Source organism: Poecile atricapillus, chromosome Z (assembly GCF_030490865.1).
Source record: "Poecile atricapillus isolate bPoeAtr1 chromosome Z, bPoeAtr1.hap1, whole genome shotgun sequence".
In the NCBI taxonomy this organism is placed as follows: Eukaryota; Metazoa; Chordata; class Aves; order Passeriformes; family Paridae; genus Poecile; species Poecile atricapillus.
This window is the reverse complement of record NC_081289.1, coordinates 30,159,645-30,173,110: the sequence shown is the minus strand read 5'-3', so window position 1 is coordinate 30,173,110 and position 13,466 is coordinate 30,159,645. Positions and strand designations below refer to the sequence as shown.

The 13,466-nt window shown below is 35.0% G+C and overlaps 1 protein-coding gene across 3 annotated transcripts in view; it reads right to left on the bottom strand.

Moving 5' to 3' along the window:
- The window catches only part of LOC131573653 (ankyrin repeat and sterile alpha motif domain-containing protein 1B-like), a 409,781-nt gene that overhangs the window by 227,962 nt on the left and 168,353 nt on the right, over positions 1-13,466 (bottom strand). The window contains exon 14 of one of the 3 annotated variants that reach the window (XM_058827807.1): positions 9,654-9,672. The exons of the other annotated variants lie outside the window; for them this stretch is intronic. Within the exon in view, the coding sequence (XP_058683790.1) occupies positions 9,654-9,672 (19 nt within the window). The remainder of the gene's footprint in view (positions 1-9,653; positions 9,673-13,466) is intronic. 3 annotated transcript variants of the gene reach the window in all.

Below are 13,466 nucleotides of genomic sequence, written 5' to 3'. Positions count from 1 at the left end.
AGACAGGCTAAGAGAGTTGAGGTTGTTCAGCCTGGAGAAGACTGAGTGAAGACATTTAATTCAATAATTATTTAATTTAGATTAGATTAGAAGATTTAGATTGGATTAGAAGAAAGATGGGGACAGAATTTTTATACAATAGGTATAAAATAGGTCAATAGGTCAGGGGGGGAATGGTTTTCAAGTAAAAGAAGGAATATTCAAACTAGATAAGAAGAAGTAGTTTTTTACAATGGGGGTGGTGAAACACTAGAAGAGGTTTCCCAGAGAGCAGTGGATGCCTCATTGCTAGAAACATTTGAGGCCATGGATGGAGTTTTCACCTGGTCTAGTAGAAAGTGTCCCAGTATGTTGCACAGGTGTCCAACTGGATGACCTTTAAAGGTGTCTTCCAACCCAAACTATTCTATGAATTTTAAATTTGTGCATGAGACAAAGGTTCCCAGCTGATTGAAGTGGACCAAAGCTTAAGGCAGGGCTGGCCTGTCTTCTTCAGAATCTGACAGGTGTGGTACAATGTATTTTAGAAAAACACACAGCAGTTGGTAACACAAAATCATGAATTTAGGGTCAGAAAGTGCCACTTCTATCTGCCCTGCACATAAGAGCATAGAATAATGTGGTTCATTTCCCTGAACATATCTGATACTAAGGCACTAAATGTGGAAATCAGTTTTCAGTTTTAATCATGGGATGGTTCTTTCACAAATTAGTGTTTGTCGAATTTTTAAGAGGCAAAGCCCCTTTAAACTCAGTTTATTTCTATTTCACACTATATTCATTTACGGAATATATAAAAAGGCTACTTGAAAATACATAAAAAAGAAACCAACCAATAAAAAAAGAGAAAACTTAAAAGAAGAGCTACAATACCAGAAAAATTAAAAATATTCTAGGAGAGTAAGCAAGAAAATGAGAGTGGGGAAACACAGGAGCAGAAGTCAAGGGGGAATATTAATTGTAGACATAGAGATATACATAGCAATAGTTCTATGTGGTTATATATATATATATTAATAATTCTAGGGAACTCTAACCAGAGCTGCACTACTCGACAAGTGCTTTCAGTCTTGCTGCATCTGTCTCTCCTGTCAAGAAGCTCTTTTGATCAAAATTCTGAAATTAGACATCTCTGTCTTTCATTTCTGCTACGTTCCTTGTCTACATTCTCACAGCCACAACAGCTCTATATCACTGCCCAGATACAAGCTGAAGTTTTCAAATATTTGTTGTGTGGACACTGCTTAGTTTGCTGTTTCTCTACAGATTAAGAGAATTGCAGGGAGTTTTTATTTTTACTGGGTGTCTTGCCTGAACTCAATCATATTATATGCAACTTTTCTCACAAAAATAACAATGACATTATTTTCTGAATGAATTACATTTTATTTTCCTGCTTTAATTAAACCTATAGATTTGTCATTGACAATTTCTGACAAAAATAATGTTCTCAGAATCACAATCACAAAAATCATAGGAAAACTTATGACAAAATCAAGGAGAAATTTAAAGTAGCTAAAGTACCTTTGAAAAACTATATGTTGACTCAATTAAAATGAATAGAAACCCCCAAATAGCTTTTAGTTATTCATTTTAGATGGTTTTTTTTTTGTTAACTTAATTTTGACAGATGTCTTTTTTTAAAAAAACACAAAAGCTTCCTCACATGTTTAGCTGTGCTGACAGTGAGTTTTCTTAGCATATTCCCTATTCACTCAGCAATCCTTCCAGCTATGCCATGTGGGAAGCTCAGCCATGCTGTTCTGAGTTGTAAACCAGGTTGTAAAATCAAGGCTATTGCTAAGCAAATCCTCAGTCATGAAGGCAGAATTTTTTTAAGTCATCAGACACCTTTTCAAGTCCTTATATACTTATTTCTTTGGTGTGCAGTCTTATCTATGGTGTTTGTTTTGACTCCTGAAGGAGGATTAGTGCATTCCTGGGCCTCAGATAAGATGTCCCAAGTGTTGTCCCAACACTTGGTGTCCCAAGTGTTTTCTTCATTCACTGTAATTTTCCAGAACCATTTGAAAACAAAGAAACTACATCCCAAACTCAATGAAAGAGTGCAAAGCTCAAAGCTGAAAACCAAGCTTCTTGCATAGCTGGAAGTAGGTACCGAGATCATACTTGATTCCTGGATTAACACAAGGAGAAGTCACCACTTTGGGAGAATCACAATAATATCTGAAATACTAAGGGCAGAGGAAGTAAAGTTCAACTAAACAAGTGAAAAGACAACAGAAGGGGTCAAAGAGTAGGAACAGAATACTGAAAGTATTTTTAGCCTTTTTCATGAACCCATACCTTTCTTGTGAAGAGTTGGCCTATACCGGATAAAGCAAAGCAAAAATCAAAAATCCCAAACACACATGCCCATTACTATACAGACTTGTATTTGCCATCACAGATACTGTGAATTGGAAGATACCAGTACATACACAGAATGTACTTTTCCTTCAGCTAACTTTACAGAGAGAACCCCTACCTAAAAATGTTAAGTTTCATTCTAAATCCTCATGAGATTGTAAACAAATTCATAGAGATTGTACACCTAAGAAACAGATTGGGATGGAGGGGAAAAAGGAAAATAGCTTAAGCAGGTAAAGAAGTAATTTGGTTCACTTTAAATAATATTACAAAATCTTAGGATGAATTTCAGCCTTTTCACTATACTTTTCAGCCTTTTGACAAAAAGGTTATTTGATGAGCTAGGAAATTATCTGCTCTATCAATCACATTCTTCAGAAAACAGAAACACTGCTAATATGCAGATCCAATGTTTGCAATAGACCATAAGAAAAGTTTGGAAGTGTTATGCATAAGATTGTTATTGTTCTGCTTCCTCTACAATTTCAAAGCCAGTTAATACAACTAGGCTCCCACATACTCTTAAATTAAACATGTGAATGAGACAGACCTCTTTCTCAATTTCACATATAAAGACCACGAATTATTTGGAAGCATTACCTGTTACTGAGGGCTAGATGTGACTCTCATCCCTTGCACACCCGCAACACCGCCAATCATACTGGCATAAGCATGGCACACAAGTCTTTACTGGGGGACTCTCAACAGGATTAGGAACACTTAATTGACAGCTGTGATGCTAGAGACACCAAGAATAATTTTTTAGATGTAGTAGATCATCTCTTGCATCCCACTCCAGTGACACAGCTGGCAGTGTCATCTGCCACATCACTACATCTCCAGTGGCCTCCAAGCATTTGCTGCTCATTATCCTGTCTCCACCCTGGAGGTCTCTATCCTCTTACACAAGAAATTCCCTTCCCACAATTTCAGTGGGAATACTGCAGATCTGTCAGTAAGTACGCAGTAATATTTTTATTTTTTAATGAATCTACCATCATGACAAATTTCCACTATCCTAATTAAAAGGTAGTTTTCAAGGTAACAAATGTTTTTTTCTGTGGGAATGCAATGGTGCTTTTTTGGAAGGTGTCTTTGCACATGTGACACAGACTAGCTGAATAATAATACTGATTCAACCACATTCACCAATATGAAGCCATTTTGTGTTGAATTTTTTTTTCACAGTAGAACATTCAAAACTTACTAAATCAAAACTAGAATAAAGATTTTACATATATCAAAAGAAACTTGATTTTTATATAGGCCACTAGAGAAGAATTGATTTTCTTGAAAGCGCTCAAGTATTTATTAGGATTTTACAGACTGTCAAGAATCACATAAATCAGGAGATTAGGATATTTTTATTTATTTCTGAAGTAATTTTTTTTTTAAGTGTGAAGGAACAAAAATTGAACATAATTTAAGCTTCTGGTCTTAGTATCAAACTTGGCTGAGTCATAAAAATTACTGAGGACAGCTGTGATGATATAAAATTTACTGTGTACCAGCTGTTCACTGAGAGTATTACATTAAGAAATTGCCCCTTCCAAATATAAATTGTGGTGTCCAAAGTATTTGATGTAGTAGTTTCCCTTCTGCTAAGGGGATATAAGGTTCTACCCAACGCCTTCTAGATATAAAAGAGAATAAATACACTTTATTTATGAAACAGAAAATGTAATCATTATCTGGTTTAATGGCAAATTTGCTTCGACTCTGAAAGATGCTCTAGCTGCCAGAAAGAAAGTTAAGAAGGTAAAACTAATTTGAAGAAAATACGAGTATGCATTGATATTCTGTTAAATACACCTCTGCTCTAAGTATTAATGCAATTATATACTAGAAACTCTGCAACATGAACACTTCAGAAGTGTCTTATTTAATGGCCTACAGAAAACTCACAAAAATTACTTTATTGTAACTTTGCTCACATCAAGTTCACTAATCAGAATTTAACATTGATGTGATGAATCACAGCAAGGGGGAAAAGAGGTGATAGGAAAGGTCAGCAGGAAGGAATCAAACAGAACTCCTTAAAGAGACGTGAGATGAGACACATTGCATTCACAATAGCTACAGTGTTTTGTACAGAGCAAGAGAGCTGTAAAAAATCCCTACTTGGTTACAGAAACCTTGCAATATAATTACAGAGTAATTTCACTGAATAGGCTGTGAAGCTTGCTCCAACCCTGAGCAAATTAGCCTGTTATGTTGCATTTTAATACCGGTTCTCAAGCTAGAGGCAGCTTAAAGATGGCATAATTGTCTGTTTTGCAGAAATATTCTCAGCAATTTAAGTAAAATATCAGGGCTGCCAAGAAAGACTAAGGGAATTAGGCTTTGTATCAATTTGCCTATCATGCATAGATATCTTTAAAAATACTAACCTCTTTATTTTTAATTGTCCCCAAGAACAATGTTATAAATAATTAAAATCAACTATTTTTCTTAATGGAAGACTTTCTAATTAAAGCAGAACAGAATGAAGAAGAAAACACTGTAGTCCAAAGTAAAATCTGCTGTATTTGTGACTCAGGAGGTAGTCCTAGCATTTTCAGTTTACCAGGTAAATTTTGAAAATCAGTTTAATATTTGTTTGCCTAAATTTCCTCAGGTGCAATAACATCAATCCTTCTAAAGGGCTTTAAGAACTGCTAAGGAAAACAGCACTATAGGAAAGCTAAGTATTATCAGCATCTTTTAAGGTGTTTGTCAGACTTCACCATAAACCCTGAATTTTTCAGAAGTCCTTTAAAATTGCTTATACTGTGGTTTTCTTACTTCTCTAATGTTTGTAGGAATCTTTTTTAATATGAAAGGAATTGAATGTATGTGAGAACAAATTTAACTACAGAGTATACATAGTGTCATAATAAATACATATAGTAAATTGAAAAATTGGAGAATGTTTTACAAAGCCCTCTAGCTATAATAATGATGTGTTACTCCTAGATACACATACTTCAAAAGCAAATGGTTATGGTTTAACTCCAAGAAAATGAATTTAAAATATTTAAAAGATTTGAATGATTAAATATTATTTTGCAAAACATGATTTTTCACACAGTATGATACAATGAATTTAAATCAGCGGCAGATGGTACCCAGTATTGTCACTGAGAGGACTGATATGTCAGACAAGGTAGTATTTTTTTTCTGTTTAAGACAAATAGGGTCTCTAGGGTCTTTGAAAGTCATTATATATTGGAAGGGGAGCTAGAAATATGGTGTTCACTTAAAACATTTATTTATTGTGCAACTTCACACAGAATAGTAAGGAGAAAAACTGCACTGGGAGTCTGCAATGTTGTCGTGAATGCCAGGTTCAATTAAATCCCTTGCCTCTTTATGATCTTTCCCACAGCAACCCATTTAGATTTTAGACTTCTAGTCATTAACTTTTTTTTCTTGTAATAAAAACTGCATTCATATTCTTTAATGCTGTCAAGAAAATCCTCCCAAAAATCCCCAAATAATCTCTGCAAATATGATCTTATTTCAGAAGCTGTGGCTGGCTCACTGACTATACTAGAGATGACCACTAACCATAGAGTTTTCTGTAAAATAGAGCAATATTTTTTGAGAAGAGACATTTTCAAGAAACTATTTAGGTAACTAGGCAGTCATTGAGCTTACTGCCTTGAGCCTGATATGATTTAAGGTCATCTGAGTAACCTACAGAAATTAATTCCATATGAAAAGTAACATCCCTTGAGATTTTATACCTGCCTCTGTTGCAAGAGCTAATCTTAGAAAATATGAGAGTTGAGACTCTATCAATCCAGCTACAAAAATTCCATTTAAAACACTGCTCTTAATCTTCTCACAACACAGCTCCAGCCTCCAAAACAGGGTATCAACCCTGTGTCATGCAGCCTTTCCTCATTGCTCCAAGTTATGACCCCAAACCATATTATCTGCCTCCTCCTCTCCTGCACATTTCATCTTTCCAGAAACTGACTCAATCCCTATGCTTTCTTACACTTCTTATCTAATTTCCCTACCAAGGAAAGGACACCGATAAGCAATGCTGCACAGCTGTGGAAAATGCTTTATCTAACTGAATGTAGTGCAATGCAAAAATAGAAGCCCAGGTGCAAGATACAGCCTTCTATGTCAATATAATTTTTGTCTGTTTAGTGTGCTCCCTCAGGACTAACAGGTCCTCACACAGGTCTATGGGTTAATTGTTTCTATTTCCTGAATTGCTGGGTTATCACACGTTCATTGTACAACACAGAAATATTGTGAAATGGAGACAATACTGACCTCTGTAAGAAGGTATGAGAAATAATAAAAATACATGTTTAAAACCCAGATATTTTCCCACCTTTACTACTATCAAAGATTATTCAACTATCTCCCAAGCTGTTTCTTTACTGAATACCATCTATTTGCTATTGGATTGAGGGGAGAAAAAAATATTTATATTGCCAGAGAATTATTGCTTTTTTTATTTCCAGGTCTCTCTCTTCTGGGTTTTCTGGACCCTTTTCTTCTTATTCCAACGATTGCTAAAACTTCCCAGAGAAGATGCTTGTGTTGTACCTAAATGTCATTTGTATTAAATACCATCCATTCACTTTAGCTCCAAGAGCAGACTGAGGCTCTCAGGGAGGAATACCATTGCTAAAGGCTGCACACACCCAGGATGGGGTCACTGCATCTAGTCCTTCCTAAGTACAGGCAGTGGTGCTGAGAACACTGGTCTGAAGAGTTCAGAGACCATCCACAGACATGCCATGAATTACAGGTCCCCAAGCAGCTCCTCCATACCATTTAAGACATACAGCACACAAAACCCTCCAGAGCTTGCACTGCAGTAAGTTGGCAGGAGAGATCAAGAATACTTCAGATGTCCTTGGGTCTTTTATGCCCACGCAATTCTTTATGTGAAAATACCCAGAGGATCCTCTGCCATACCTAACATTCATGAAGCTGTTCCTGACTAATCCATATGGTGTGAGCATCTGCCACTTCTCAGTATAATGTTCATTTCCAGAGTGTCGCATTTCCCACAGATAGCATGAATGACTAAAATTTAATAATTTTGTGATAATTCTGCTTCTGGGAAAACATGAAATGCTGAAAAACTGACATTATCTTTGGTATTTGCAAAGCCTCCTGAAGTGAATGAATACATGGTACTGCCTCAGCACACATTTAAGGACTATATTTCTTATCAGGAGCATTTGCTTAAGGAGTTTGTAGAAAGGTGGGGGCTGGCCTCTTCTCCCAGGAACCCAGAGACAGGACAAGAGGAAATGAATGGCCTCAAGCTGTGCCAGGGGAGATTAAACAGCAGCAAGAATTTTTTCACTGAAAGGGTGAAAGCACTGGAACAGGCTCCCCAGGAAGCTGGTGGAATGACCATCCCTGGAGGTGCTCAAGAAATGACTGGATGTGGCACTTAGTCCTATGGTTTACTGGGCATGGTAGTATTTGGTCAAAGGTTGGGCTTGATGACCTTGGAGGTCTTTTCCACACTTAATGAAGTTTCCACACTTAATTGACTTAATGAAGTTAATGACTTTGAAGACACAAATGTCTTTCGAAAGGAAATCATGTAATGGAACTGTTCAGAACTAGAATGTGTATTTTTACATGGTTTAAATGCAGTTTATTTAGTTTAAAAATACTGAAAACTAAATAAAGTCATAAATCAAATTTTGTTTTCTATTTACATTTGAGTACAGACCTTTTTTTTTCATGTGGTCTGCAAGTGATTAGTCTCTGCAGGAAGTGAATTCATATTGAAATTGCGAGTATAAAACAAATTAGTCCAGTCTGCATAGAGAAGTGACTAATAATATGATAAAAACCTAAGAGCAATAATTTTGCTGTCAATTCTATACCTTGGCAATTACTCCTTAAATAGGCTGGACATTTCTTATCTTAATTAATAGTATTTTAAAAAACACATGTGGAACTATATTCTTTTTCTCAAGAAAAAAGCCCTTATTTTGACTTTTTTTTTTTTTTTCTCTAGAAAAAGACCAGATTTACATGTAATTATGCACATGGGTAACTTCACTCCTTCAAACTTACCAGTTAATTCCAGCTTACCATGCATGTGAGCAAAGCCAAATGGGTATGGAACTGGTACACAGATTGCTGTCTCTCTACAGACTGTTTTCTCCTGATACTGAAATAGCTACAAGGCTGGATTTTCAGTTTAGCTGTAAGTGTTACAGAAGACACAGCACTCCCACCACCCCCACAAAGAAGGGACATTTTATACAAGCAGAAAGCAAAATCACCACATACGTTAGCAAAAGGGCAGCTTCCAAATAACAAATTAACTCTCTACTCAGTTATTTAGTACCAGACACATGTTGAACAGTGACATGGCTTTTTAATACACCCAGCCTGGCTATGCAAAAAAAACTTGTGGATAGTCCCTGCCATAGTGTTTTATTGTTTAGGAGACTGTAAAACATAAAAATGTAAAATTTGGAGCCTGTTACACTACAGACCATTGTGATGATGGAAGATGAGGAAGGACAAATCCTCAAATCCATCATCTCTCCCTTCAGGTACCAGAACTCTCTACTAAACAAGTGAGCAAAAAGCACCCAAGTGCCTTATCCAAATGTGCAGAAAAGTTATGCTCCATTAATTTATGCTAAAATTTCATTTTATTTTCATCACCACTAAAAGGATTAAAAAAAGGAATAAAATGTTTCATTTTTCCTTTCACTGCATATAAGCATGTTCTTAAAATATCATCTTACTGCCTCAGGAAAATAAATGTTAGTGTAAGAATTTCACCTTTTCTCATTCTATAAACTCAACCTCCCCAAATATTTCTAAAATATAATTACTGTTTTTGATATTACAACATCTGATCCAAGAGTACTTAACGTAGCTAATACTTTCAAGAAACATACCACCGTTATTTTTGATCTTCCACGTATTTCAACGTAATTGAAATTGGTTCAATTTTGCTGTTTATTAAACACAGATATTGAAATTTTCAACTGGCAATAGAACAAATCAGATTGATAAATTTTCTTGAAGTACTAGGCCTACCACTGTCTATTTAATCCAAGAGAAGGAGCAGCTGAGTGTCTTTTTATCTAACAAGAGCTCAAGAGTGAAAACCATCAACAGGACTTCTGAAAATAACCTGCCCAGGAACCCTGTTTCACAGAGCTACCAATTTTTTGGGCAACACTTGATCTGTGTGCAGAGAATGTGAAGCTCTAACAAGATTTTGGGATTTTCTGCACATCTCTATGCTACATATTTTATGTCTGGCTCTCAGCAGGTCATGCCACTTGTCACTGCTTGTTTTTTCTCTGATAAGGCCCCCTCTAAGAACAGTGGCTGATGGAGGCTCGTGTCCTCAGATATGCATCTTTAGTTCTCTGATTTCACCCAATGCATCAGCTCCAGCTTCATATTTCTTAGGAGAACACTCAACACAAAATACCACAGATTTTATCTAGTCCAGGGGAGGTTATTCACATTTCACTTAGTAAAGTGCAATGGGCAATGCTTTCCTGACAGCTCCTAAGACTGCACAGCCCTAACTGCATTCAGGTTAGAAGTGAGGAAGAAAGCACCAGCCACATCCCAGTCTTGGTATTTTACTGGTTGCTCAGGCAACCAGCTCAACTGTGAGGAAACAAAACATGGAAAAAGTAATCTCGCTGAATGGAATTCCACTTAATTCAGAATTGGTATCCAGTTTATAAAGCAGTGTGATGTTACATAATACCAGAAAAACAGTCCAGATTTGATATGTATTTTACATCAACAAAATTGTAAAAGAACTGATACTAACAACTTATATTATTTCCAAACTGCATTGAATCATCAAATGCATTGAATCACTAAGAAAGCTGAATTTTAAACTTGCTTTTCTGAAAAAAATAGTAACTGATATTCAGCAACATCTTCATAACAAATAAAGAATTAAAATATTTGTGACTAATTTCTGTGATATCTATGTGAGATTTATGGAAGCCATTCTCTTAATAATGTCACAGGAAATTTTATGCCAGTAAGAAATAATGGATAAACTCTTCTGAGTCGAATTACCCATCTGATGTACTGAACAAAAGCATGGGCTTTATAAAAATACTGCAATCTAAACCTGAGTCTATTGGAAAAAATAAGGAAGTTGTAGCACAGTCCTGGTACCAGCTTTCATTTTGTTTATATGGTTCAAGTGATCTCTCACCAAAAAAAAAAAAAAAAATAAAAAAAAAATAAAAAATTCCAATAATCTATGCTTGAACTTTTAAAAATATGAATTAGTATTGGAATAAAGAATATTAACTATACCAATAATACTACCTCCCCTCCCAGTACTTTAGAAAAAATATTTACAATAAAGCCAGCTCTAATTTTAGCTGTCATTTTATATCTGTATTTTGCAAAGCTTAGCCTTCATAGATACTCTGAATCTCATTTGAGAAAATGAATATCATTTGACACAAAAAGAAATATAGTCAGGGTATGTTAAGCCAGAAGGACAATACAAGCAACTGAAGAGTTGACAAATACCAGCTTTGTTGTACAGCCAAGAGCTCAGTATTTAGCATATTGAATTACATTAGAAAAATAGCAGATACATGGTTTCCTTCTATTTTGGAAAGGGGGAAGGGGTACCTCTTAAGACAGAAGATCAGTGATAAAGATGTTAGGGCCACAGTGATTAATTCTAAGCAACTATGTCTTAGAATAAGTAATTTTCAAAGCATCAAACAAAGAAGAAAAAGCTAAATCATAGCAATGAAGAAAGAAGTAGAACATTGAAGTAGACACTGCAGGTCCTTACAGTCCTTCTTTTCGTATCTCAGTTTCAATCTAAAATCCTAAGAGTTGGCATTTAACCCAGTTTCTCAGCTACATGCTAAACATACATACTTGATATTTTATGTATGATTTCCACTAATGAGAAATCTAACAATAATATGTAACCTGCAATAGTGGCTGCATTTCATATTTTATACTTAGTGTAGACATGAGCTTATCTCACTTTTAAGAGAAAACAAGTATTGGTCTACTCCTGTGTCACAGATTAGCTTAAAGTCAAGACATATTCCTCTACTGTTGGATATAAGCCTTGCATGTTCTCTTTATTTGATATAAATATTCAAGAATTCAGGATCCATACTTCAGTCTTTAAGAGAAATTTAAATTAATACTTCTGTATTATGTTTTATTTTAAAATATGGCTATTCTAAGAATCACATCTTTGGTTGCTTTATAAACTGAACTGGATCAATCTCTCAGTTTTTCAAGTTTACCTCTAGTATTTTACTGCTAGCCTCAAAAGAAAACAAAACCAGAACAATTGTCCTTAAACAGTGCCTTCATTTCTCAGTATCACAGATTGAAAGGCTTATATTGTTTGCCTTCACAGTGCTATACTATGTATACACAGATATGTATGCAACAATTCCCTCTGCAAAATAATAATAATTCTCCTTGCACAGAAATAAATTAATAACTAGAAGCACAATCAGTCCCACAACTGCTTTGATCCAAACATGAAACACAGTGTAACTACCGCTAACAGGCAGCTGCCTCTGAAGAACACAATGGCAACTATACAGGAGACTTAAGACCAGCAGCACATCTTTTCCTGCCACAGAAATTAAACAATACACTTTCCTTACCTCACATTTTAGATAGACAAAAATGTTACCTATATCAGATAAACCGTGATCAGCTTCTGAATGATGCAGAAGCCAGGAGAGAATTAACAACAGCCATAACTGAAGGCCTTTTGTTCTTGGTTTGTCTTTTCATAAAAAGTTGAATCTATGTGTTGGAAACGCTAGGAAAATATGACTGTGCAGAAGCATATAGATGCATTTGCTTAACTTCGAAGATTCTTTCTCTGCATTAAGTTTATAGATATTTTAATTTTAAAAGTACTTCATTTTATTTTTTTAATATAAGTTATATTCAGCAAAGAATGTGCAACTTCTTGTCTGAATTAATACTGATTATTATGCCAATAATGCCAAATTAAATCAGTATCATTCTGTTCTTTAATCAAATTGACATTACTTGCCTTGCTTGACTCAGTTTGCATTAAGCACATATCAAATATTGGATAACAAAATTACATGCAAAATTTGTGACAAAAAATAAAGTAGTATAGACAAAAACCCAGTTTTAAATGGTACACTTCAATGTTATGGAATTTGAAGAAATGTTTATATTAGACTGATATTATGAACTGACTTAAATATTTCAAACACAATGACAAATCCTTTGATTAAAAATATTTTTTAGAAACCAGCACTACATCAAACAATCATAAGAAATCTTGCTTAAACTGAAAGAAATGTCTCTGTAACTAAATTAACACTGACAGCTGTTTCATAAGGGCATGGTTTTTTACTGATATTTCCCTGAAGAAAGTTCAGTTTCATGATAATACAGTAAAAACAGGTAAAAACTTGAAAGATGAGAATATTATGCTGCGAGTTTTTAATGCAGGGTGAGATTAAATTTCCACCTGCAATTTTTGTGTTCATTTAATTTTCCCTGTAATAAATTACAGTACAAATGTCAGCGATTAGAGTACATTGCAATTTTCTTTTTAAAGATGCAAAAGGAGCTTCATGAACACAGCAACATTTTGAGTATCAATTTAAATTCCTTGGAGTGAATTTTTACCATCTGGGAAATGCTTCACACTTAACTTATTTTCAGTAACTCCTTGCAAAATACCAGGGCAGCACAGTTTTCACCAAACCTTTCTTTATCATAATTCTATAATTCCAATATGCTATCTAATTATATAAAAATATGCAGAATCACACTTGAACCATAATTGGGAAAAATTGCATTGGTTTTGCTTATTCAGGCTTTGAGCTTCAAATAGCTTTGGAAATACCTTGCTGGAAAGGTACAATTCTATTGATAACCACATTTTCAAAAGAGTTTTCATGTTTACTGTGCATCTCTGAGTCCAGAAAGAGGTTCAAAGTGACCAATAGATGAGATCAAAAGAGAATGCTCTATAAACTTCTACTTCCCAAACACTACACCATATACCATTAAATGATGCAAACACCTTTCAAATTTTGTATAAGCATCTTCCAGCCTATTACATGTCCCCATAC